We start from the raw sequence: 26908 nt of genomic DNA, 5'->3' as shown, positions 1-26908 counted from the left end.
ATACCAATTCTTGGAGAATGGTGGACGTTCCTATTGTAGATGCCCTAGAGATCCCATCCATTATTTGTGAAAGGTGTCTAGTCAGAATGCCAAATAGAGACTTTGGTGAATTTATCATCCCATTTTGAAATCATGGCGTCATGAGTAAGCAAAGCACTCTTTACTCTTAAAGAAATGTCTTCATTAAGAAAAACTAGTAATTATTTAACAACTAACATTGAAATCACGTTTGATAAGAATATTTGAAGGCATGACGTATGGAGTTTTTGGGTGGATATGAATAACGATGACTTTTGCACCCTCTAGATCCTATTATACAATTGTACATGTCTAATTGTCCATAGCAAATAGAAATATTTTGTATTCGAAAGATAACTTTTTTTTAAAGATGATTTTATAGATATGTAACTTTTATATACAGTTATGATTTATGATTTAGTATGAAATTAAGTTTAAGATTTGACTGCTTTTATTTTATATAAGCGCGTGCACACACATAGAGGGACTATATGTATTTATGTATTTATTTATTTACATAAGTTCGAACGTCCCATGTAAAAATATCACCCCTGCTCAAGGTAGATTGATCCAAATAGAGTTGTTTGTAATTCAGTCTTAGGCAAATGAGTTTGTAATGGTGTTGTTCTAATTATTTGTTTCTGTTGTTTGATTGTAATTCCCTTAGAGGTCAGTTTGTAATCCTCTTTTTTTTTACAAAAAAAAAAAAAAAAAAACTTAAAAAGGACAAGGGAGAGTAACCAACTGTGACTACTCTATTTGTGAGTAAACATAATAATATCTACCCATTAAAAACTACTCATAAAAAACCTAAACAGTAAAAACCGCAAGCATTTTCTCAAAATCAATACAAACAAGGACGGAGCTAGATTGACCAGTATAGGCCATCTATGCCCCCACCAACTCGCTTGATTTTTTTTTTTTACAAAGTATAAAAAGGCTTCTGTGTTGTGTGTAGCATGTGCTGCACAAACCAATTTGCAGAAGTAAGAAGGTAGAAGACTAGAAGTGGTGTTCGTGTGATTGTATTAAGAGAAGAAAAGATAATTTTGAAATGATAAATTGTCTTTTCTTTTTAACTTTGAAGTGTAAAAGTTGTATTTGGTAAATGGAAAAGTCAAGTTCACATTAATGCTCAAGAGTTGTCATGGCTGAAACCAACTAAAACGTTTTTGCTTCTATTGGCCACCAAAAGTGGTGATTATTTCTTTTATCTCCTCGTTGTTTCATTATATTTAAAATAAAGGGTTACGATTAATAATTAAAAAATCTCCAATTTATTTCTAATTAGAGGAGATCTCAATTTTAATTTTAATGAATTGAGTCAAACAATACTATTAACTAGTTGCTTAAAAAAATCAAAGACAAACAATGCTATTAACTAGTTACGAGGAGGTGGATGAGTTAATAAAAAAATCAACAGCAATTGAGTTTCAGATAATCATTTGATTGTAAATTAGTGGAATTACAATATTTTTTTTAATTGTTATTTTTTTAATTATAGTCTATAATAGTTTTTAGTTAATTAGAAACAACCATTAGTTTTTAGAAGTCTAAACAATTAATTGAAGAATTTGATAGATAAAAGCTATTATATTTTAAAAGAAGGGTTTCATAGCTTTCATTTTCTTAGGTGTTTGAGTGAAAAATTGAAATATATTAAGAACAATTATTTTGTGTCTTTTCTTTTATTTATTTTCTTTGTTAGCATTGAGTAAATACTAATTTTATTTTTTATATACTAATTTAATCTTTAAAGTTAAATAGTTTTCATTCATACTTTGACCCCTATTTTAATATTATTTTGATAAATGCTTTGGCCCCTTCCCATTAGAATGGATAGCTCCGTCCCTGCTAACAAAGGAACTTATAGAAGTGAAAAGGTGAGTACGATTAGCGGTTATTTGCTATAACCATTAACCATAACCGCCTAAGTGGTTAGTAAAATTTATTATTAACTGGCGGTTAGCGGTTAATAACCTTTAACCGCTTTTTAAGGAAATTTTTTTAAAAAAAATTAAAAAGTTATTTAAAAACAAAAAATAAATAAATCAAAACGACGTCGTTTTATGGTAATATGATAATACCCTACTACATACGACATCATTTTTATATATTTTTAAACAAAAAAACAACGTCGTTTCATATATTTTTATTATATAATATACATAAAGGCAATTTTTTCAAAACTTAAAACTGCTAACTGTAATCGCCTAGGCTGTTAGCGGTTAGTGCGGTTAACGGTTAACCGACGATTAATAACGACCCACCTTTTCACCCCTAAGAATTTATGTAGCTGAGGTGTTGTCTTTTAATTGTTCATAGCTTAATGCATTGTTTATTCATTAAAGAAAATCATTTCTCTCGAGAGATTTTCAAACTCGATATTTATCATCAAACTCTTGATTGAATGTCTTCGCTTTTGGAGATTTAGACACTGAAGAATCCTTTTGAAATTATCACTACTTATAAATGTTGTGAAAATTTTTAAAATAGAGAGAAATTTAGGGGGTTTGGTGTTGCTCACACATTACAAGACATATATACTTATAAATTTGTTCACATTAAAACTACTAATAATAATAATAAAAACAATAAAAACCTTCATCTGCCAACCACCATAATCACATGGATATAGAATGATAAAACGACAAAGAATACATATGTTTTTATGCAGCAAACGAACTGTAGCCTTGTCCTATTTAAACTTCAACATTAATTAATTTTAAAAATTATAAATGGGATGGTATTAAGATTAAGCATGCATGTAAATGTTCATGGGCTAATTTTGATATTGTCGGAACCGACACTTTGACAACTGTAGCTTAGATGGCCTGGTTCTGCGGGATGCAACATGCCAGAAATACTATTACTTATACTTGGGCTTCACTTGTCCCCTCCCCAGTTCAACTTTCAACCAATATTGCCTAAAATGCTTCAAACTACATGATAAACAGGATCTGGCTTACATACTGTTATTTTAATAACAGTATGTATGATGTAGTGCAAGCAACGATTAATATTGAATTTGAAAATTGACTTACTTTTATAAGCTTTTAATATAAGAGAAAAAATAAAGAAAGATTTTAAGAGATTAATCTTGACGGTTGCTTACATCATGTTATTAAAATAACAACATGTAAGCCGGACCCTGATAAACATGTCAACTAATAATACATAAAAAGATTAAACATTTAATCATGCCACTTGCCTCTTCCTGCATGCCATTTAATTTGATGCAAATATAATCAACACTACTCTTTTTTTTCCTAATTAAAATGGTAGGCGAGGAAGGTCAATTGTGACTATTCTAATTTAGCGAGACCCCATAATAGCACCTATCTACTGGGAGTATCATATGAGAGGGTTTAGACGGTGCGAACTATAAGCTACAAGTCCTTATTCAAGTCAGACTAAGTCATAGCCTGAACCAGCCTCACTAACATATCAATGGGAATCAACGTGATGGACCTAAATAGTAAGAATCACAAGCATTCTCTCAAGTCCAGTTGAGCAATAACCTAATCCAGCCTCACCAACGCATCAATAGAAATTAACATAATTTACACTAATCAGACATAAAGATTCTCACCTATGCTTTAATGTGTACCTAATCACTTTAAAGACCTCTTTAAACCATTAAACCACTACCTTAGACGACTAATGAACACTAATTCAATTCACATAGCATTTTCCCATGACTCCAACTCTAATTGAATTGGCAGATATAATCCAATGCTAGATTACTTATTGTTCATAAATAGTAAATTACTTTTTTTCTTACATCATGGTAGTGGTCCATCTCACACCAAATATGTCTCCATCATTTTAGTTAGGTACAAGAGACTTTTATAAGGCATTTTTGATGGGGATATTCAAAAGCTGAAATTAAAGTGACATTTTCCTTTTGCAATTGATATCCTTGAGCTCTTTAATCCCATAAATGTTTACAAATAAAAACGTTTTCGAACTCAAATGAAATGAAAATGATTCATTTTACTGTCTATATTACATTTAACAATACGTTGTCACTTTATTTAAATTTTTAAATTGCATGACACTATATACATCGTTAAATACAACAAAACAAAATTTGAACGGTAAAATGAATCCCCTAAATTTCATGTAAAATGGGTCTAACTTTAATCTCTTCATAAAATTAATTATCATTAATCTCTTACAATTCCACATTAATAGGCCTTTATTTCTAATACTAACATGTTTCCTATATTACTTAAGACCCTATTTGCCTCACCAATTTTGTTTAATTGACATGTTACCAAGTTACAACAAATATGCCTCCAAAATATGGTGATGTTTACGAGTAATTCTAGGTAGCTTACTTGTATCTTACTTGTGTCCTACTAAGAATGATGTGACTATTAAAATCACCATTAGACTTATGATTGATCATTATTGAATTTTGATCAAAGAGTGATTTTAATAGCCACATCATTTTTAGTATAACAAGTAAGACACAAGTAGGCCACTTAGAATTACTCAATGTTTACGAGTAATTCTAGATGGCCTACTTGTGTCTTACTAAGAATAATGTGGTTATTAAAATCACAATTTGATCAAAATTCAATAATGATCAATTGAAAGCTCAATGATGATTTTAATAACCACATCATTTTTAATATAACACAAATAGGTCACCTAGAATTACTTCGATGTTTACCAGTGTTTTGCACAAAATGAAATTAAACCAAAATATCCTTAAAATTTTATTTTCTAGCAAAAATATTAGGATTATGTTTCTGATTCTGAATAACAAAAACTAAACAAACACAAAATCTATGTAACAAAAAGGTCTTTTAAAGCAATCTTCAGATATTTAAAAGATAAGAAATTAGATTAGAAAATAATTAATTTAAGTATATCAGAAAATATATAAAATATCATATTAAAGCAGTTGGTGTGGTCCAATCAGGCGTAGAGGTGGAAGCAAAAGAAGCCACCGACTAATAATAATAATAATGTATGATATAATAGAGCTTTTGGACTCTACTAAATAAGCATTGGGATTACACAAGATCCCCACTCCAAGCCATCATTTTCTGCTTCTCAATCATTGTCATTACAAGTGAACCGCTGACTGTGGGGCATAATTAATTAAATAAACTTTTGTACTATTTTTTTTTTTTTTTGAAAAAAAATAAAAATAGTAAGAAGTGAGACTGATTGTAACTATTGTACCTAAACGTGATTATAGTAATACTTATTTGTTGAAAATCAATGATAAAAAAGGCCTAGATGAAGAGAAACTATAGATGCCCTAACTTTAACCTTGGATGCCCTAACATGCGGTCAATGCCCTTTAGTGCCTCGTCATGAATTAAGTTATTATTGTTCTTTTAATTTTTAATTTATTTTAAGTGAAAGAGAGAGATTAAGTCCTGTTGTTTAGATTAAATTTTACATATATTATCATATAATTTAAATTTTGTAAATAACGTAACACTATATATATACTCTCTTAAATACATCAAAACAAGTCTTCGATAGATAATTCAATCGGTCGAAAACCACGACTCATGAAACCGTAAAATTCCTCCCCATGTCCCTATTCTCCACCTCATAGACATACTCTTGTAAGCTTAGCTGTCATGCTCTATTTCTAAGCTCTATTTTCGCTTCTTGGATAAATGAAGCTCTTTCCTTGAGCATTAACCATTTTATTTCGAAATTATAAATACAATATATTACATTTTCATCTCATTAGGCTCATTTTAAAATTATTTTTTAACAAAAGTTGATTTAAGGACTCGTCGGCATTGCCACATCAAACCTGTTAGATGAGAGCGGGATGAAAGTGTAATAGCTAGAAACATTTTTATCTGCACAATTATCTCAAAATATCGATATCCCAACGAACTTTTGAATATTTTTAAATTAAAAAATTGTTTATTTTAAGAAACTACATTTTTATTCTACAAATGTGTGTGTTTTTAAGATAAAAATTAATCAATTATTAATTAAAACTGACACTCATCATTATAAAATAATTATAGAATAAAAATAGACTTTCTACCGTTACTCTTTTGGAAATCATCAAATCGATCTAATACCAAAAACAAAACAAAAAATTACTCCTTTAAATAAGGAGGAAAAAACTGTTGCCAAGGGCCAAGGGGTCCCCACTTCACCACCAATAGAGGCTAGAATAAACGCTTTCCCCACTCACTCAGCAAAGGTGGAGTGCACTGCCGACACAATCTTTCATGTGAAGTTGCTTTAGAGAGAGAAAAAGAGAGAGAGAGAGAGAGGAGAGACTTGTGGGAATAAATAAAGAAGCAAGCTTTGAATCTCTTTGCCTGGCAAAAAAGCGTGCAGAAAAAAGATATGGCAGAGAGAAGCAAGAATGGTAAACTCCATGAGACAAGCTAAGCCATCCGTTCAGTGTATCTTCTTCGTGCCTCACGCATAGGTAGAAGAAGGTACTAGCTACCGGGCTGTTGAGAATTCCCATTTCCCTTTAAGACTCTTGTAAGTTTTGTATGTTATTTTGCTTTTGTTATGGGATGTGTTTCTTTCCAGATTTGGGCCTGACATTGCGTTTACTGAGTTGGGATTTGATGGAACAATGTATATCTGCTGATTGGTTTGATTTGAAATGGTGGGATTTGCTTATTTTGTTGGGTTTCTGTGGTTTTCTCCTCTGGGTTTTGCCTGTTTTGTTCATTTCGTTTACGAGTTTTGACTTTGAATAATTATGTTGGATTCTCTTAATTGGAGGACTTATTAGTATTGATTTGTTGTGCTTGGTCAGTTTACTTAGCTAATTTTTCATGTTTTGGGCGAAAGTGAAATGGGTCTCCGAGATCTATGCGTGATGGTAGAGAGAGAGAGAGAGATTAATGCGGTGAGAAGCAAAAGAACTAGGCCTCCATGTGCAAACTGGGTCTGTGAAACGTTTATTGGAGAAGCAATTCGTCACGTGATTTTCCTCCTAACAAGCTTGGAATTCTTGATTGTTAGATGGAAATAAGATTAAAGTAGAATGCTCTCCTCAATCTTAGATTTTTTTTTTTTTTTGTCGTCATGATTGATACCCAACCTTGGGTATCAGCTCGATCAGATAAAAACTTAGAACCAGTTAGATATGGGTGAGATAATATAGGAAGGTAGCCCTGGAAAGGAGAGAATTCAATTCAATGAGTTGTAAACATGTAACTAAGCCTAGAGTTAGACGTTTCTTAGCAACTGGAATTATGCACTTTTGGGAATTCCTTTTCAGGGAGAGAAGAAGTTGTTAAAATCAAGAAACAATAATAGAAAGGATTTGAGAAATACAATTGAATGTAATGGATTTTAGTGGAAGCTGTGAATATCATGGCAAGTGGAGGAAGCATGTTATTCTGGATTAGTAAGTTCTTTAATGCATTTTGTGAAACACGTTTCCAAATTATGTTGATTTGGAACTATATTCCAAGCTAATGTAGTTTGCGGGGGCTTTGTAAGAAAAACCAGTTTTCGACAGGGTCGGGTCGATTATTGGGTTATGTGTTGGAAAACCGGCTTTTCTCGACCCAACCAACCAACCCCTTCTTCCAAGTCTCTCTGCCTCTCCATCCCAGCCCACTCTCCCTTTCTTTGCCTCTCTCTTGCTGCGTCAGTGCCATATATGGCGGTGGTTAATTGCACTCTGCCACCAAAGCTGGTGTTGCTTTGAGTGGTGCCTCACACACTCCCAAATCAACAAATCTACTGATGACAACTGTTGGTGTTGGCTTGGTTCAGAAGCCCTATTGTGTTCAGTCGGTTTGAGGATCTTCTTCAGCAGCCAACGTCCATTGGTTCAGCCGTTAGAAAACTACTGGAAACAGACTGGAGGGGGTTGGTTCCCAACTTCCCACACTATTGGTTGCCTATTGTCTTTGGCATTTCTTTATTGAAAAATACTACCTAGAAATCACTTTCATTGCATCAAAGTACTATTTATAAAGCATTTTCTTCACAGCTTGAAACCCTTTAATTTTGATCATAAGTTTATGAGTTGTTAAAAGCATCCAAAGGATGGTGCATTCAAGAGTGTCAAAAACATTATTTCAAACATCTCTTTGGATTTTTTTCAGAATTTTGAAATGAAATAGGTTAAAGTCCTGAGAAATGTAAGAACCAGCATGATTATTCCATCAGTGTCTTGGAACCTGGACTAGATTGGCAGTTGAATGACTCGAAATGGTTGTGGTCTTTCTCTGCTGTGTAAATGGCCAGTCTTGTAATAAATGTCACAATTTTTTTTTTTTCATTCCTTCAAATCGTCTAATATAGCTAATCAGTTTTTGCAGATACTATTATGATGATATATGATTTCCAACAAGAATGTTGCTTTGAGCACTCGTTGGTTATGAATTAACTTATTGATTTCCATGATTGCCGTGCAGCTTGGAGATGGGAACTTTGGCACATGATGCTCAGAATGTGGACTCAGATATTTGCCTTTCATTGGGGCTTACAGAACTGAGAAAAGGCGTTCCTGCAATTCCACGGGTTTTATCACTTCTCTCCTCACTTCTTGAGAGATCTGTTCAAAAAAATGAGATTCTGTTGGAGGCAACACAAATTAAAGATGTTGTCACAATATTCCATGGTTTGAGAGCTCCCACTCTGAGCATTCGGCAGTATATTGATCGGATCTTCAAGTACTCTGGCTGCAGCCCTTCCTGCTTTGTTGTCGCACACATATACGTGGATAGATTCCTTCAAAGTACAGAGGTTCATTTAACTTCTCTAAATGTTCACCGGCTTCTGATAACAAGTCTAATGCTTGCTGCAAAATTTATTGATGACGCGTAAGTACTGACTGACCCAAGAAAATGATTCTCCATTTTTTTTTTTTTTTTTTTTAACTATAGTGTCTTAATTCTCTTCCAAGGCAGAAATAGATAGTTTATGTGGTGCCCCTGTGGGTATCACTTTTTTTTAGTGATTGTACTCCCTACACTTGGAAAGTGTCTAATATAGGCTGACGAGATGAGAAGATTATCAGTTAAGAGTCCAAAGAATAAAGATACTGTGTCAGAAATTTATATAAGGAACCTGTATGCGTCAATAGTTTTCATGAATGAAGTTCTAAATTCATAGTCTTCAAATATTTAGTTCCTGATAATAATGAACAGACTTGATAATACCCTAAAACTTCTGAGGGAGCCTAATAGACAAATCCATAAGCCAATCAGATCACCAATTAGATGGAGATTATGTACCATTATATTCTATATTTTTCTTCTTTGCATCATTAGTTGGCTTTTACTTTTGGTGTAACCTTCTGAAACAAATAGCTTTACAACATTTTACAGATTCTTCAACAATGCATATTATGCCAAAGTGGGAGGAGTAAGCACAGCAGAGTTGAACAAGTTGGAGATGAAGTTTTTGTTTAGTATAGATTTCAGACTTCAAGTAACTATAGAGACATTCGGAAGATATTGTTTACAATTGGAAAAGGAAACTGCAGAAGGTCTCCAGATTGAACGGCCTTTTAAAGCCTGTGGAATTAAAGAGAATTGGTCAAACAAAGACGATTCGAGTTGTGCTCCCACAGTCGCACAATGAAAATGTGGAAATCATTCCCAATGTATCATTACAAACCTACAAAGTTCTTAAATACAATGAAATTAGAAGACCTGATTGTTGAACATGATTAATCATGTTAGGGACATAATGCTTGTTTGCTTACTGTATTTCAAATGTGTTGTAAACTGGTAGAGATTGCAATAGGTTATTCCATGTTTATTTCATTGTGTGCTTTTTCTCAAAGCACCATTCTCTTGTGGGTTGTCCCCTCTTGGATTGGGTCTTTCCTAGATGCTTTAGTGTAAACACAAATTTTAGCAATTCCATGGTTAGAAGAATAGATTGCATTGGTGCTCTTCATTTCAGCTGGTAGCAACTACCGTTCATAAAAATTAAAGCATGAACCTTTCACACCTGATGGTGTCTTAAAATATCTAGCAATCTCAGTTCGAGGTGAGTCTCATGAAAGCTCTCTTTGCTGTAGCAAAATAGCTAGAGATTTATTGGGTAATTGTTGAACTCTCCTCGAGCAATTATCCCAATGAAAGACGAAAATAGGAACAATGATTTGAATATGCAACATCAATATCTATCTTAGGATGCTTTCCGCCTAGTATTTTCGTTTGCTTTTGTAACTTGTAAAGCTTCTCATTCGGACCAACAACTCGCTCATCCAAAAAGAAGAGAGAAAAAAAAATCTCTTGGAGTCCCAATAGAGATTAGTAATTTGCTTTCATCACTTCAAAGTTATGGAAGTACTGGATTGAACCTCCTTACAGATGAGTTTAATAAGCATTTCCTTACAACCACCTCAAATCATCTTCAGGTGGATTCTTTCGTCAGATAAACAAAAATGACAATAAATATTTCGATTTAGCGATGAGTTGTAAACAATGATGCCTATGGGTTTAATTTACATATATTTGCTATACATAATGCATACAAAACTCAATACTAACAGAGGCTGCTACATTATGGTCACTGATGATAAATACAAGCTGAAAAACAGCTACTTGCATCTCGTGGCAGGAAGACTCAGTTGCTTTTATGGCACTTCCTCTGTTTGGAACGCCTGAAATCACCCGACTTCCCTGTTCTAAATTAGAGCCATATTAACACGATTAACCATTATGAAATCTCATATCTTACCAAGATTTTTGTTCTCCAATCTTCACAAAGATTTATAAGTTCAGTCCCTGACAGAGTTTGGCATCCTTTTGACATGTCAGGGGGTTTTGGTTGAAGCTTTGAAAAGTCGTCGTCTCCAAAGCAAACATTCAAGAGCATTATCTAGGAGGCCTCTCCAGTGCAAGCCACCCAAGCTTCCCTTTCCGAAAATCAGACAAAACACGGAATGACGCTTGATGAATGTCACCATTGAACAAGTTAAGTGCAAGCTTCTGGACAAATCTGCAGTCAGAAAATGTAGAGCGACCAAATCAACTAGAAATTTTGTTGAAATGAAAATGAATGGGTGACAACATTCTGTTAAAAGGTCCCCAAATGCCCAAACTGCATCAGTCCATGTGGTATAGGATAGACTTTCATCTACTTTAAAGCCAACCAAAATTCATTTTTATTTTTGGCATCCTTGGTTTCTCTGACCAGGCTGTCCATATAAACCATCATTCAAAAAGTGCTTAGCACTCATCCCCCAATCTTCCCCCAAATAAGCACCTAAAAATATCTTTAAAGAAATGCAAAGTCCAAGTTAGAACAACAATCACCCAGCTGAGACATACATTTTACCACATTGACCATCCACATCAATCTTATAGCGGTTGTAAAGAGATTTTGTGCCTGCAATAAGCCAAACAAAAAAAAGTATTATTTCACGCTATGTACATGTAAGAGAAAATAAATCTTGAATTTGAGTAATGACATTACTATTGGGCATTGAATAAAAGCTAGTTGAAATTTGAACACAGGTGAAAAAATGTACAAGAATATGCAAAATGGAGAGATTAAGACCAAGCTATTTCATCACTCCTAAAAAAATGGAACAATCTTGCATATGAGGGGAACGGGGTCAAATTTGTAAGCCATGGAGTTTCAAATTTCGAGAGCTTTTAAGTTAATGAGAGACAGGAAAATCTAACTCATGGTGAGTGGGCTCTTTGCATTTGGTTACTTCGAATTTTTGACTTTGTTATTCCATATCTTAAACTGGAATATCTATATGATCACAGGGTCAAATTTTGAGAGCAGTAGGAAGACGGAGTAAGAGTAAATGGATAGCTGATGCCAAAATGCTGTCAAGTTCTTTTGTATCACATAGGAAATTTTGACAGAGCCCTGAAAAGTATAATATAAATCTGCTTTTCCTAAAATTTCATCGCCTGTATCAATACTGTTTTTATAGTGTCTAAGGAGTAGGATTCTGATTCCAAGATGATTGACATGGCAATTTCCTCATATGAAAAAGCGTTTCATTTTGGTAGGGATCACACAAAAAACTGGAGCCAAAATGAACTTTGGGTAATGACTTTATTTTTTCCCACCTCGATTTCATTTCATATTGTAGATGGTACCTCATTTAAGACTAAAAACGAAGATGGTCCTTCCATCCAATTTTCATCCATGAAACTAATGCAAGTAGACGTCAAACTAATCAAAAATTGCCACCATGTCATATTCATCATTAATTTTTTTTTTTTTTTTAAAAAAAAAAATCTCAAAAACTCAAAATATTAATTAATAAAATAAAAACTCAAAAAAAATTGCCACCCCCAAATGGCCAAATACCTTTGCTTTCTTCTCTGTTGGGTCATTTCACTTCGCATGCAATTGGTTTAGAGACAATTGAGATTCTTGTGAATTTAGATCTCGATTTGGAGTCAGGCTGATTTGATGCAACCCATGAAAATATCATTAATGGTGGACATGTATGAGGGATCCCTGGAGACGAAGATCAATTGCACGAAATTGATCGAAATGTTGATAGTTGGGAAGGATTTTGCATTTGAGATTTTCGCAAGCTCGAGTCTTTTGGTTGGATTGTTGAGGTTGGTAAAGGTTAAAAGACATCCAAATGGTGTCTTGACCGTTCTTAGTTTGCTCAAGACAGTTTGTTCCCACGAAACCAGTCAGGAGCTCTATTGTGTGCATCGGGGTAGTTCCCCTATTGGTTGAGATCCTTCCCAGTTAGAATAACGAGCGTTTGGAAGTAGCTCTTTATGTCCTAGAGGTATTGTCCACTGAGGTATGGGCAAGCCGAAATCACACAAAACACCCACACAACAGAAACCCAAAAAGGGCACCGAAATCACACCCATTCTATTACCCATAATTTCAAGCTTACAACAACACCAAACCCTACGATTGGAATCAAGGGAAGATATTACCTACCAAAAAGTGTCTCCCTTTGCTTAGGAAAAGAGGAAGCTCGGACGTCCTACCGGTACAGAGCTCACTAGAGCTAGATAGGAATCTACTGCCTCAGCCGCTTCCCACTCGCAGCTAGAAAACCGCCCTCTCACTCACGTTTTTCTCACCTTCTCTCTCTCAGGCTATCTCTCTCTAAATCATTCCACTCTCTCTCGTTCTCTGTATATCTCTCTTTCTCAGCCGAACAAGGACGAAGGGGAAAAAGGGATGAGCTTTGTTGCATGAAGTAAAGACCAATAGGGAGATAAATGTGTTTTATAAAGATAAATATTCTATCCAAGGGCCAAGGGGGTGGGCGGCCACCCCCCTTTTGGCCAAAGAGGTGACATGAGCCATTCAAATCCTTTTTTTTGTTAGTTTTTTATTTTAAAAAAAAAAAAAAAATTAATGCTTTTTAAATGCTTTCAATTTTTAAGTAGTTTCCCCAATATTTTTAGTTTTTTAATTTTTTCAATTTTTTTTTTTAATTTTTAATGAGGAATATGGCCATGTGGCCATATGAGATACTTTTATGGATGGAAAGACCATCTCCATTTTTAGCCTTAAATAAGGTACCATCTACAATACGAAATGAAACTGGGTTGAAAACAAAATAAATGCGTTAAACCACAAGGAAAAAAAAAAAAAAAAAAAACTACGGGTTCGTTTGATAATGCTTTTTAGAGGGTGTTTTTTTTGCTTTTTAGTTGTGATGTGACAGAAAAGTAAAAGTAATTTTGGGTGATTTGTGAATGTTTTGTGTTTTGAGTTGTTTGTTAATGCTTTTACCTTTTTGCTAAAAAAGCAAAAAACTATCCTAAAAAGTGTTGCCAAACGAGGATGGTTTCCAGAAAGTTACAAGTGGTTTTCTTGGCATCCTAACAAAAGCTAGCACAAGGAATGGAATATATCATTTAAACAATTACCACTAGTTGAGAGAATGGTGCTGGTTGCAACCCTCTTATATAGATCAATTTTATATTATTATTATACCGGTTAAGTGTCCTTGATGAACAAATAGCCTCAAGCATTCCAAGAGAGAGCAGATTCATTTGATGGGTAGACATGATGCTTACCTACTGATGGAAGCCTTGTCAGCATCTGTACAAGAATTGCGGCAACATCAGCAACATCGTAGGATCTCTCTCCAATGTCATCACAAATAGCAAGCTTTATTGCAGCTGACTGATCACTAATCCGCATTGGGATTATTCCAGGAGAGTCTAGCAACTCAAGTTCTGTCCCGAAACGAACCCACCTTTTACATGAACATTTAACACATAAAATTAATGAACAAAGTACATCGAAAGGGCCAGGATTTGTTCTTAACAATTATTTCATGGATAACAAATAGAACAAGTATTTTTTTGAAACTCTTCTGAGAGTGACGAAATTCCATTCCAGAAGGCTGTTGTTTTCAAATACAAAATTTTAGGTTAGTAGTTTTGAGTTTTTTTTCTTTCAGAATGAAAATTTTTCCATTAAAATAGTAAGCCACTCTAAATTTGTTAAATTCTTTTTCTCTTTTCATGTTTTCTTTTTCAAAGATTCTTTGGTATTCTCAGCATTTTAATATTTAAATAGATATCCCCCCCCCCCCCCCCCCCCCCCAAAAAAAAAAATTCAATAGATTCCAGCCTTATCTTTTTACCAAATTCCCAATATCTTCAATCACAATCAAGAAATTTTATTATCTTGCCAATGATCTAGCTCAAATGGCACTTCCCCCTCCACAAGAATGGGATGGAGGGTGAATTGATGGTTCTAGAACCGCAACCATGTGTCTAACTTACCACCAAAAGGAAGAAAAAAAAAAAAGAACTTAGAATCTCTCGAATTTTTCTAGGACTAAAATTAATGCAAGACTTATAACTTTAAAACTACCATTGAAGGCCACTTCTATTTTTTCCCCTACCCCCAACCTTGTATCTACAAAGATATCTAAGTGACAAAGATGAAGAGGTATACTTTAATTCTCTTGTAACACCTGGCCTGGGAGCTGCAGGACACATTCGCCGCTTCAGCAAACGGTTGATCAAAGATGATTTTCCAACATTTGGATATCCAACTATTCCAGCTCGAACCTGCTCAACAATAATTTAACACTCGTTTAAACATAGGAACTACAACAATTATCTTACGAACAAAAGAACCAATACCACTTTGCATAATACAAGGTTATAACACTAAGCTAAGAAAAAAAAAAGGCATCACAGCAACGGAGCTCTAATCCTTTATAAAGAATTCGAAAACAAAAATTTTCAGTTCATGTCTTGAACTTTTCCAATCCAATCATTTCATTTTCATTTTGTTAATAATTGTTGCCGATGTGTTTGTTCTGTTGCAAACATACACCGAATGTTATTCCAGTGAAGAAAATCTTGGGAATGTTGATTGCATTTGTTGAAAACTGTGATTTGGATTGAAATTGTTGAAAATCACAAGGATGCCTTCGAGGTAAAGCTTGTGTTTAGAGCCACACGGGCTAGGATTCTCCTTCTCGCCAAAGAAGTCGTCTTCTAGCATTATGGCATAGAACAGGTGGAAGAAGGGGGCAGCAGGGAAGGCAAGGTGGTGGTAGTGCTGGTGGCTGTGGGTCCAAAAGAGGTCAAGGCAAGGGAGGAGGACCTTGAGGGAAGGGCTGCAACTGATGAAGGAGGTGGCCTGGTAGGTGCCATTCTCGATGGTGATACTGAAAGAGAAGAGGAGTGCGAGGAAGAAGAGTGTGGGGAGGTTGGAGGTAAAAGACACCATCACATTGTGCTCGATGATCAATCATGGCACTGCAATTGCTCTTCCAGAAGAATTGCTAGTACATTTAGGTTTCTCGAGTTTTGGGTTTGATTCACAAGTGTTTTTGGCAAGGCACATGCTTAGATGTAAGCCAAAGGATCAGTTACATACCGCATGGCCGATGAGAGAAACAAATGGGAGCATAGCTGAGGCCCCCATCTTTAAAGTGCAAAAATGAACAAATGACTATCTTAAAACTTTGAGAGTTAATCAAAAAGTATTAAATTGTTCATTTTCATTCTAAAGATTATGTCAAGGAAAGATTGGAAAAACAAACATTATGCTCCAAAAATCAACTATCTTTCATCAGTTCTTATGGAAGATAAACTGTGTCTAGTAAGTATACTGATAATATCAAAATATCCATAAATGCATTTATAATTTAGCAACCACATTCACAAGCACATGACAATAAAATCATGCATAAGTAAAAGACTGAAAAAGGAAATAAAATAAAAAAGGTATCATATTTGGTTTCACTTGTGCTGAGGAACCCACCGCCCGTGGAAGTAGTCCTTTGGCTCTGCGTTTGACATTTACACCTGCTGCTAATGCCTTTGCTAAACGCCCTAGTTTCATAGTCCCCTGTACTTGATGCATGAGAATAATTATATTCTGTTATGATGTCCAAAAAATTGGATGAAAGAGGGTCTCTTGTGTTGGTACCATTCCATGTTGCCCATTGGAAAAGACAACCTTCATACCCTGCCTTGCAAAATAAGTTGCCCAAGCATTCCTGTCTGCAGTGGATATCATGTCTTCTCTATTCAATACCAGAATTCTTTTCCTATTGCCAAGCCACGCATCCATCTGCCCAAGAGAAAAATAGTAGGAAGGTCAAGGCCTACAACTTGTGGTTTCTATTCCTCAATACTAATGGTGCTTTTTTCTTGGAGTATCAAGAGGCATTTAATATTTGTTGCAACTCGGGATCTAAGTAATGCTATCTGATGCCACAATTATAGCAATCGTGGTTTCGGCCAAAAGAGAGAGAATACATTTTAAACAACCACAATATGTTTTCCTATGTAAGTTGTTACAAAAGATGTTCACAATATATCTAAGCAGTAACAATGTAGTACAGAATTCTAACCTGTGGATGACTTGTGGACAATGGAATTCTTGCATCTCGCACCTCTATCACAACATCCATTAACTTGAGTTGCATTTTAAGCTCCTTTTCTGTTTTTGCTATATGACCAGGATACCACTATCCATTGCCAACACCCAATAGCATGTTAAAGTAGAAACTATTAGTCCACAATTCTAAAAAGCCCATCCCGCCACCACTTAGAAAATTCAATCATGCTAGACCCAACCCTATTCATACCTGAACAGGACGCAGTGCCTTTGTCCAGTGATAAAGATCAGCATCTAGATCAACCCAATCAGTCTCTCCTTGGCAGCCATCTTTGGAATTGGCATTCCCATTTTCATACCAACTGGGAGTTTTCCCACCAACAATCTGAAATATTTTCATTCACAACTGCGTTATCCTCTCCATTCATACCCGAAATTTATTTCCAAATGATGTTGATGATAAATCCACAAAAGTCAAAAGAATTGTACAGTAACATGTAATGCCAAATTAATTCTCAAAACTAGGGACAAGAATATAATTACTTCTAGAGCTGGAAATACTAAAACAATAGTTCGTCTAAAAGCAAAAAAGAAAAGAAAAAAACTTGTTAATATCTAGGGCTAGAAATTTGATGTCCATATTTAGCCCACAAATTCACAATCAGGTGGTTGACACGAGTATTCTACTTAAAAATGCACCTGCATTACCTCCATATCACAAATTCAGCCATAAAGAAAATCAAAATGCACCAGCAAATTCAGCCTTCGTGTAAATAAAATTTATTTGAAAAAAGAAGAATTGATCTGCACAACTGCTTTCAATTCTAATATAAATAAACGAAAACCCGGACCAAATGCTTTGATTGGTTGCTGAAATATGTGGTGAATATAAAGAAAAAAAAATCATTTTTACATTCGCCACTGTAAAGAACCTATAAAGAATAAAACCCTCCACTTAATTCTACCTGGGTCTCATAGTAAATAAACCCCAACATAAGATAAACGATTAGAAATTACATTTTCCTCTGTTTTCTAGGCAACCAAACACGAAGAGTGAACAAAATCTCAAACAAATTTGGAGGAATATATGAGTGAGGCTCGTAATTCATGCCTGGATAGTGGGAGGTGCGGATGAGAGAGAAGCTGTAGCAGCGAGAGCTGTTGGAAATGGCTTGGGGTTGGTTCTTGGGCATTGAAGAAAGTGGCCCGGGAGAGTAGGAGAGTTTGGCAGCCATAGGCCTGAGAGCTGAACCGCCATCGACATGTGTACTAGAACAGTAGAACCAGTCTCAGCCTTGTCTTGCTGCGAGCCTGTGAGACGAACTCAGCAGATAATATACGTACGAAAAAACTTTGGTTTATTTTTCGTTTTCTCCCGGGATAGGACCAAGTTTTCTGGGTGGGAGGAAACCGGTGTACTAAATTGATTTTCGTGTATTTTTGATATATTTTTTTAATAGGATATGTAATTTTTTATATGTTTTAAGGATAAATATTAATTTAATATATTAAGTTTAAATAATTTTTTCAAAGTAAATTTGAAAAAAAAAAAAAAAAAAGTAGTGAAGAAAAAATTGCCAAAACCATGTTCACCAAATAGAAAATCAACATCAAATTGGGAATGGAATGGGATACACACGTACGTGAAAACACTCCACCTAAATAAAATTGGTTCACACTTCAAAATATAAAAAGAAAATTGTGTTGTTGTTTGAATTTAGATGTGCCAATAAATTTTAAATGTTCAGGGTGTGAAGATTTTTTTTTTTTTTTTTCAAATTTATTAGAGTATTTTTGTTATATTGAAAAAATTTTAGATTGATTATCAATTGAGTGATAATTTAAAAGTATATAAATTTTTACTATTTTTTATTTTTATTATTATTATTTTATTCTTTACTCCTACAATTATTCTAATATTCTCCTCTCTCTCATGGAGAAATAAAAAAAAATAATAATAATAAAATTCACATACTTCTTTTAAATTACCATCCAATTGACAATGTCTTCTCTAACTTTCAATTAGTCAGTGTAACATAAAAATGGATGAAGAAATTACTGTCTCATCCATCATTGACAAATTTCCTCCCTTGTGAAAAAAACAGAAGAAAATTCTAAAAAAAAAAAAGGAGATAACTATTGATTAATTAGGTCATCACTTTCAAATTGAGGAATAATTAAAGCTTAAAGAAATGAAGATCAAGAAATTCTATCCTTGAAAGTGCATATAGTGGAGGAAGGTTCTTCTTGAAAGCAACATTTTTTTAGAACAAAAGGCCCAATCAAAAGAAGGGGAACTTTAAAAACCAAAAACAGAACCATAACCATGAGAAGAAAATGAAGGATGCTTGCTACCATTGTGGCAAGCCATGCCACATCAAGAAAGACGGTCATTTTCTGAAAAAGAAACAAGCAGCTTATGACTCGAAAGAGTTATTTGTATGAGGGTATGCTCAAACTAAATCTTATTAATAAAGTTGTTAATTCTGTTTATTTATTAGAACGGGATAAAACCCGACTATTAACAAAGTGAGCATCACAAGGACCTTTTGCCAAATGCAGCTCGATCAACATGAGGAATTACATTGTATGACATCTACTCCCGCTGGCTCAATGACTCTAAAAAATGATCTACAACGTTATGTACGTTCTTCATCTCCCTTCTTAATAGTTAGCCAAACATCAAAACTCAAGTATCATCTATTCTTGCAGCAAGTCAGCTTGGACTGGCTTAGAAAGTGTATTGGTGAAGAATTTCCGCATCTCTGGTAGAACGCATTTTATCATGTGGGAATACCTGCATATTTATATTGAAAGATTTTAATTCCCGTACTTGATTAGAAACACAACTAAAAAATACATACATTTATCACTATAATTGTGTTGTATATGTTGTCTGTATAAGAGAGAGAGAGAGAGAGAGAGAGAGAGAGAGAGGGGTAAGTCGGTAACATACCATGGCTTGACACTCAATTTGTCAAACTGCTCCAAAATAAACAGTATGCATGCTTGCCTTAAAGACATAGCATTAAAGGCCTCTGAAAACTCATACATCATGGAAACATTTTCTACACAAATATCCTTCAAAAGAGAATGAGAATCCATCAGACTAACTGGTAATACAGAAAATAGAAAGAGAATTGTCAAACAAGTTCCATGGCCAACCAACCTGAGCAATGGCATACTCGCAGAGACGCTTAAGACCATCCAAAAGATATTGATCAGCAGCTTTGAGGAGATCCTGGGCAATCTCAAGGTTGACTTCGATTGATCCAGTGTATATGAATCTAAATGCACAAGAAAATTTTTAACCTATCAGCAAATACGAGGGGCCCATTTACTTCTATTCCTAGCAGTGGGGGGGGAGGTAAATGATGCAGAAAGAGGGAAACCACAAGGAAATATCGCACCTCATCATCAACTCAAAAACATCCCATCTAATATTTGGAATATCTATGTCTTTGGCATCTCTCTCCTGCAATACATAGTTACGAGATTTTATATAAACAATAAATAAATTAAAAAAAAAAAATTCCCCAGATCCATTTCCTCTTTCCTAGCACAGCAAAGTTTTCTTTAGCTGGATTATCTTTGACAGGCCAATAGGGTACAAGGCCACCTTAACAACATGATGAGCCAGCTCATTAGATCTTTAAGAGCAAGGCCAAAGAAGAGGTAATGACTGGCCAAAGAGGTTAAATATCATCATATAATGAGCACAAACAGAGAGCCTTAGTAAAAGTCAGTACTCACCCTGTAACCACCATCAAACATTGCTCGGAATGCATCCGAAGAAGCCAGCAGACAAATCCTGTGAGCGTAGAATTGTTTACCTGATAAAGAAAGGAGTATACACACCCATAGCATGTTATGTTAATCATAATTCATTAGCTGAAAAGAAACAAAAAGCAAGTCATTTTACTCGATAAGATAATAACAGCATATGCAAGAAAATTTCCTACCTTCAACTAAGAACGTGATATCAGAAAGTGTAGGATTGTTTACATATTGCTCACCCAAATACACCTGCAATAAAAAATTTTAAAGACAAAAACCAAAACGAAATTAATTAAGTCACCCACTAAAACAATTGATACGCTAGTATCAGCTATTTAAGAAAATTAATAGGAAAAACTTCACTTAATCTCTATAAACTTTTATTGCTTTTGCAATCTCTCTCCAAAGTTCAAAAACTCTTAATTTAGTGTATCGAATTTTAAAAAATTTGTAATCTCACCCATTCCGTTAGGGTCTGTGGTTAAATTAGGCAGTCAAATGGTGAAATGACCATTATACACCTATAATATTTATAAAATGACAAAATTATCCTTAATTACAATTTTGTTTTTAAAAGTCGGGAAAATACAGGGGTATTTTGAGAATTTATCACCCTCGTTAGGATTTAACAGATGAATGATGTTACAAATTTTATAAAGTTCGAGACATTAAATTTAAAGTTTTTAAACTGAGTGAAAGATTGCAAAAGCGATGAAAATTCAAGAAAGTTAAGTGAAGTTTCCTAAAATTAATAAGATCAATTCAAGAACATAGTGAACTCTATTATCCCATGCCCCTAACAGACTCAAAATAAGAGACAATGCAAGAATAGGCACGTGATAAACCAATAAGAAATCTAATAAACAACCTGTGGGTTTGGTGATGGAGGAGCAGCATCCACTGGAGAGAGTGAAGTGGCTTTTGTAGCCAACTTGTACAAGGCCATTGAACCATCATGTTGCTGCTTCAGGCTTGTAGACTCTAGAAGCTCAAGCAGCAACTCCAAACCTGCAGACAAAAACGTATATGTGTCAACAACAAATTAAGAACTTGAAAATCCCATATAAGGATGGAACAAGTGAAGCAAACCTGCTCAAAAAAAGACAATACTCGAAAAAAGCTCAAAGATTTGTACCATTGTTATGGATAAAAATAGTCTTTCGATCATCAGGGGCACAAAGATGAGCAAGAGCCAAGGCAACCCATGTTTGAACGGCCTTCTCTGAAACCCGCATCAGATATAGCAGGTGTTTTAGTACCTGCAAGGATAAAGCATTGTCAGAATTGGTAGAAAAATACCTTAACGTAATGGATAAAGTAACTAAATAGCACATAATGCAAGCCAAAAAAAAAAACCAGTAATATAGAAAAAAACTTACACGTCCATGAATCTTCTCCTCTAATCTCTTCAATGTCTTTGCTACACAATCTTTAGTTGGCTGCAAGTATCACACTCAATTATAAGGGAACAAAAGAATGAACTGGATAAGAGAGAGTAAGAAATCAATGAGTCTCAGTGCATACTAAAGCCACTAACAAACAAAATTAAGCAGGTATAAATTAAATTCATAATCACTGAAAAAGAGAAGGCCTACTTGAATAGTGAATTCTCCATCTTGAAGTTTCTGAATGCCGCCAACCTTGATAAGATCTGACACATTATCCTACAGAACAAACTTTAAATTAGTTACAGAAGATTACCACTATTAGATGATTGATAAAGGACAAACTGACCCTGAAACTTAATATTAAACAGTGAACCAATGAGCTCTACCTCATTATCTGCAAGACCATATAAAGTAAACGCAGCATTATGTTGCAAAGATCCATTTTTTGAATCAAGAAGCTTCAGTAGAGGCAAGATACCTCCCCTATGAGCAATGCCAGCTTGGTTGTGCGTGTCCTGAAATAAGAATTATTCAGAAATCTAGGAAAACATACATCCCTTACACAATATACTACCCAGTATCAAAAAATAATAAAAATATCAATAATTGCAGAAGTTAAAGGAAACAAATGCTAACCTGTGCCAACCTTCCAAGCGCAAAAGCTGACATCTCTCTAAGCTGTGTATCTGGGGACTGAAGCATCTCAATTAATGGCTGGACAGCACCCCTTTGAACAATGTGCATCTGCATGAACCTCATTCTTATAACAGTTAATAAAAGAATATGATACTACAAGAGGATTCAATATATGGAAGCAGTAGATTCTAAGCAAAGAAATAAAAATTATAATCCACCTTGCAATCAGAGTCGGCCCCAGCAAATTGACCAAGTAACAGAGCTGCTTCTCTTTGGCTCTCTTGACAGCGGGAACTGTCATCAAAGAGATAAACCTATTGGTGCTTTTTTCTGATAGGTAAATAAACTTGGCCAATAATAATATCAAAATGTTAATATCAGTAGATTCAGTACACAGGAGGGTTTTTTTTCTGAAAAAAAAATAAAGACTCTACAAGCCAAATATCATGAACTTCCAGCAGGCACTTATAGCTCTAAAAATTAATAAACCCATCCAAAAATATGCAATTCTCCAAAGCAAAAGTGAATTTGGTAAGACTAATAGAAGGGAACATTCAGTGTTACCTAAGCAATCTGATAACAGGTTGTAAAGCTCCAGCAAGGAGAACTTCTTTTTTAATTTTTGGGGATGAGTGGACCAGATTACCTATTACACCAACCTGACAGTCTCCAAAAAAATCAGAAATTGCCTAAAATAAGGCAAAGTACAGTAAAAAATCCCAAAGGCATAAAGAATGAAATATAATATTATAGATCAGTGCCAACCGCTTCATAATGTATAGAGGCATCCTCAGACCAAAGCATTAGTATAAGGGTTGGTAAAGCATTGCATTCTACAATCTGCAAATTTGCAACTCATATCAACAGCTGTATTAGAAAAGGCTAAAATGTAACATGCAGCAGACAAAAAGTCATCTACCTGAGTTTTGTTTTCATCATTTTTGAATGCAAGTGTCCGTAGGGCCCCAGCAGCTGCTCTTTGTACCTTTATATCAGTGTACTCAAGCAGTTCAACAAGAGGAGGAATACCATCTTCAATCCTGACATGTACAGTCAATTATGTCATGGAGGATAGAATGAAAAATAAGACTCAAGAGCAAGTGAGGAAACAAGCAAACCTGACACGGGTTTTAATGCAACCATTTTCATGAGAAAGATTAGTTATTGCATCAGCAGCTCTCCTAATAACACCATTGACTGCTCGGGTGTTACAACCATTCTTGTGCCTCTTTAGCAAATCCACAAGATGGGGTAGAGCTCCAGCATCAACTATGAGTTGTTGATGCTCTGGCTGTTTAAGACAAACAAAGGCAGAGAAACTACAACAATGAGTTAAAGCATGACTTCAAAAGTTAAAACAAAAAACAACTGTTCATAAAAAGAGCAATATCAACATTGATAGCATGGTCATGTTTAATTATAATGTGCAGCTATTCCAACCACAGAACTGGAATAAAAAGAAGATTTCCCAGTTAATATTATAAGCAATCCATCTCTTGCATAAGTGATGCCATTAGTCAAATCCATGCACATTATCGTAGTGATGGTGTTTCTCCACAATTATACAAGTCAAATTAGTATAGGAAACGCCTATGAACCTTCACTCACGAGTAACTGTCAATTAAGCATTGTAAATAAGGAAAAACTTTCAGCCCAAAACATTCAATAATTAGCACCCTTGAACTGAGGATATGCACCACAGGACTGTAGCGATAATATTCAACTTTGCTTTTGATGACTGAACCAATAACCTTGCCAATGAGATACTCCCACCAAAATAAAAAACAGCAAGTCCAAAACTTCTAGACCAAGGACAACTTCCAGGCCCTCCTCCTTTCATTTGCTAACTTGGCTTTTAATTAGAGGTTCATGCAAGTAATGTCAGGTACAAAGTCGACACACAGTCACACAAGACTACGCCCAATTCAACGCTTAACAGTCAGAGGTTTGCATCAATAATTTACAATACTGCAGATAACCCAGGCAGTGCTGCATGGAATAGAACTACTTTCACTCTTACAACCTTCAACACCTTTCAACTTCAACAACACCGGACACTGGTTTCCCCTTGATAAACAAAAAGGTACTATCGAATACAACACTCTTCAATAACTTGGTCTGATGTCAGTCCAGGTAAATGTATGAAGTTAATTGGTTTTGACTGTGCAACCATTATCGTATAATTTCCAAATCTCTCCTACAAATTAAAAGTTGCGATTTCTTGAATTCCCCCTACCAATAGCAGACTGGTAAATTATCTAATATTAAAAAAATTCACAGATAAATCAAACAATGCAATAATTGATCCAAATCCGATCAAAATCTAAATTATACATAATGTTATAAATTATTCAGCCAGCTATTACTATCCCCAATTATTCCTCCAACCTGATCAGCAAACCTGGGTTTCATACCAGAAATCTGAAGTCCGGTTGGCTTAGTATGATCAGCTTCTCAACCTAGACTGCCCTTGCACAAATACATGCCATGGTTGCCTATAAACAAGCACTTAATTTTCATTCATCAGACAGATGATACAAAACTTTCTAACATGCTAACATCACTGAAGTCAGTGCAGCCAGAGACTTCCAGTTACATGCGCATTCTATAAAATTCATGTAATGCTTCAAGCATGGGCTAGATTTTTCAATTGGATAATATTCCAGAAGAAATTTTCTTAGCACTTAACAAAAACAAAAATGACAACTCTGACATGAAAAGTCCACAAAACTTAAATCACAATTACTAAGAATCCAAATAGTTCCAAAACAAGCAGAATAAAACAGAAATCACAAATTAAGTCAGTCAATAACAACAGAAGGCATTAACCAAAACAAGAAAGGCACAATCTCTAATTACTTTGACAGCAAGAAGCCCAAGAGCGAATGCACTTCCTTTCTCCACCTCATGCTCATACGGCCTACGACCACTGTCACCTTCTTTGACGGCCGGCAGTGCTTGGAGATGCTTCACTAAAGCCGGAACTGCTCCGCACTCCACTATCACATTCACATTATCCTCTGCACACAACCACAAGAACCCTAATTACCAAAATCCACGACAACGACCACTAAATCAAATAATCCACATAACTAAAATAATATGAAAAAAGCATTGATTAACAAAAGCATCCATGCTAGATAAATCACTCAATTAAATTGCCGCTATACCACATACTTATCAAAAAATATAATATTGCATCAATCCAAGGAATCAAATAGATCATATAAACCTTGAATTTAATATGAATTGAAGAAATCACACATAGAAAAAAAAAAAAAAAAAAAAAATCCTTAAATTAACGAATTAGAAAATATTTGACCACTCAATTTTGTCGAACTCTTTGAGCCACCTCTCATTTTCTGGTTATATACATACACGAATATATACACAAATCATATCTACTTGATGCGTGAGTAGGGACGAAAACGGTACCGTATTTGGCGAGTTCGGAGAGGGAAACGGCGGCACTCTTGGCGGAGGCACGATCGGCTTCGGCGGCGGAAAAGGAAGTGGAGTCGAGGACATTGATGTGGGCGAGGACCTCTCTGGCCAGGTCCCGGTGAGCCTTGCGGGGCTCGACGACGAGAACCTTGCGATGCTCGCTCTGGTCTTCGAACTCCCGCTCAAGCTTCCTCTTCAAGCTTCGTCTGGCGGTGGAGGTTTGGCCCTCGCGGTGGTGATCCATGGGTGGCAGGACGCTGGATAGGGAGGGAGGCAGGGGTAATTTCGGAAAAGAAATTGCGGGTTTGGGGTAAGAAGTTAGAAACGTAGGCGAGATTGTTTTTATATAAACCGCTACTGTGTTTTGGTTGCGCCCGCCAATTTGTTTTCGATTTTGTTGCTAATGTGCGCTCCCGCTCTCTGGATTCTATGAATTTAAATGCTAATGTGCGCCCGGCGGCCCAACTATAAAATAATATTTTTTAATCGGGATACAGCCACGTTGATTTTTGATTGGATAGTAAATCCCATTTTTCAATTCCCGTTTTATGGTGAGATTTTTTTGTTTCTTTTGTATTGATTTTTATTTTTTAAAATTGTTTTCAAAATTAAGAATACGGAAAAAAAAAATTTTGAAATTATGTTTGGATGATTTAGATAATAGAAATTAAATTGGGAACACAAGTTTGGGAAGGTGAATTAAATTGAATAAAATTAATAATTTATATTTGGGTGAGAGTTGTTTTTTTTTTTGGGGGGGGGGGGGGGATTTTTCTTTGCGGAAATCTAGGAAGGCTAACGATTGGAATTGAAGAAATTAAAGTCAACAAATGATTTGGAAATGCTTTTTTAATGTATTTTTATGTATAATTTAACTCCAAATT

The 26908-nt window shown here is 35.0% G+C and overlaps 3 protein-coding genes across 4 annotated transcripts; 1 reads left to right on the top strand and 2 right to left on the bottom strand.

Moving 5' to 3' along the window:
* Positions 1 to 6229: 6229 nt before the first annotated feature.
* Positions 6230 to 9793, top strand: CYCP1;1 (cyclin p1;1). Of its 2 annotated transcripts, none has more exons than XM_059582220.2 (3): positions 6230 to 6458; positions 8409 to 8816; positions 9324 to 9793. In XM_059582220.2, the coding sequence occupies exons 2-3, from the start codon at positions 8416 to 8418 to the stop codon at positions 9577 to 9579; spliced, it is 657 nt and encodes a 218-aa protein (XP_059438203.1). In that variant the 5' UTR covers positions 6230 to 6458; positions 8409 to 8415; the 3' UTR covers positions 9580 to 9793. The 2 variants fall into 2 exon arrangements, with proteins under 2 accessions (XP_059438203.1, XP_059438202.1); XM_059582219.2 differs by having other exon boundaries at positions 6230 to 6507.
* A 434-nt stretch (positions 9794 to 10227) lies between these two features.
* On the bottom strand, positions 10228 to 18177 carry EMB3129 (GTP-binding family protein). Its single transcript, XM_059581693.2, has 9 exons — positions 17891 to 18177; positions 17030 to 17164; positions 16793 to 16909; positions 16366 to 16509; positions 16198 to 16284; positions 14875 to 14990; positions 13983 to 14164; positions 11283 to 11340; positions 10228 to 10950 (listed from the first exon to the last, which is right to left on the bottom strand). The coding sequence occupies exons 1-9, from the start codon at positions 18041 to 18043 to the stop codon at positions 10827 to 10829; spliced, it is 1116 nt and encodes a 371-aa protein (XP_059437676.1). The 5' UTR covers positions 18044 to 18177; the 3' UTR covers positions 10228 to 10826.
* A 1052-nt stretch (positions 18178 to 19229) lies between these two features.
* On the bottom strand, positions 19230 to 26321 carry LOC132170996 (ARM REPEAT PROTEIN INTERACTING WITH ABF2). Its single transcript, XM_059582180.2, has 19 exons — positions 26016 to 26321; positions 25440 to 25600; positions 23699 to 23871; positions 23500 to 23620; positions 23346 to 23420; positions 23145 to 23239; positions 22799 to 22874; positions 22581 to 22688; positions 22331 to 22459; positions 22152 to 22220; positions 21936 to 21995; positions 21692 to 21815; positions 21425 to 21564; positions 20742 to 20805; positions 20533 to 20612; positions 20190 to 20254; positions 19949 to 20066; positions 19736 to 19860; positions 19230 to 19576 (listed from the first exon to the last, which is right to left on the bottom strand). The coding sequence occupies exons 1-19, from the start codon at positions 26266 to 26268 to the stop codon at positions 19480 to 19482; spliced, it is 2133 nt and encodes a 710-aa protein (XP_059438163.2). The 5' UTR covers positions 26269 to 26321; the 3' UTR covers positions 19230 to 19479.
* Between the last annotated feature and the right edge of the window lie 587 nt (positions 26322 to 26908).

This window comes from Corylus avellana, chromosome 1 (genome assembly GCF_965113065.1).
Source record: "Corylus avellana chromosome 1, dhCorAvel1.hap1.2, whole genome shotgun sequence".
Lineage (NCBI taxonomy): Eukaryota > Viridiplantae > Streptophyta > Magnoliopsida > Fagales > Betulaceae > Corylus > Corylus avellana.
Note: the sequence above shows the minus strand (reverse complement) of the source record. Positions and strands in the feature narration are given on the sequence as shown.

What these genes read in the sequence shown, in the direction of transcription:
- EMB3129 (XM_059581693.2), bottom strand. Translation starts at nt 18,043, where the DNA reads ATGTCGATGGCGGTTCAGCTCTCAGGCCTATGGCTGCCAAACTCTCCT. An exon ending in GGTGTTACAAGAGAATTAAA is followed by an intron (nt 14,165 to 14,874) that starts GTATACCTCTTC and finishes TTCATGTAAAAG; the next exon opens with GTGGGTTCGTTTCGGGACAG. An exon ending in GACAAGGCTTCCATCAGTAG is followed by an intron (nt 11,341 to 13,982) that starts GTAAGCATCATG and finishes GGCTTATTGCAG; the next exon opens with GCACAAAATCTCTTTACAAC.
- LOC132170996 (XM_059582180.2), bottom strand. Translation starts at nt 26,268, where the DNA reads ATGGATCACCACCGCGAGGGCCAAACCTCCACCGCCAGACGAAGCTTG. An exon ending in ATGATGAAAACAAAACTCAG is followed by an intron (nt 23,421 to 23,499) that starts GTAGATGACTTT and finishes GCAAATTTGCAG; the next exon opens with ATTGTAGAATGCAATGCTTT. An exon ending in ATGGTCTTGCAGATAATGAG is followed by an intron (nt 22,221 to 22,330) that starts GTAGAGCTCATT and finishes TTTGTTCTGTAG; the next exon opens with GATAATGTGTCAGATCTTAT.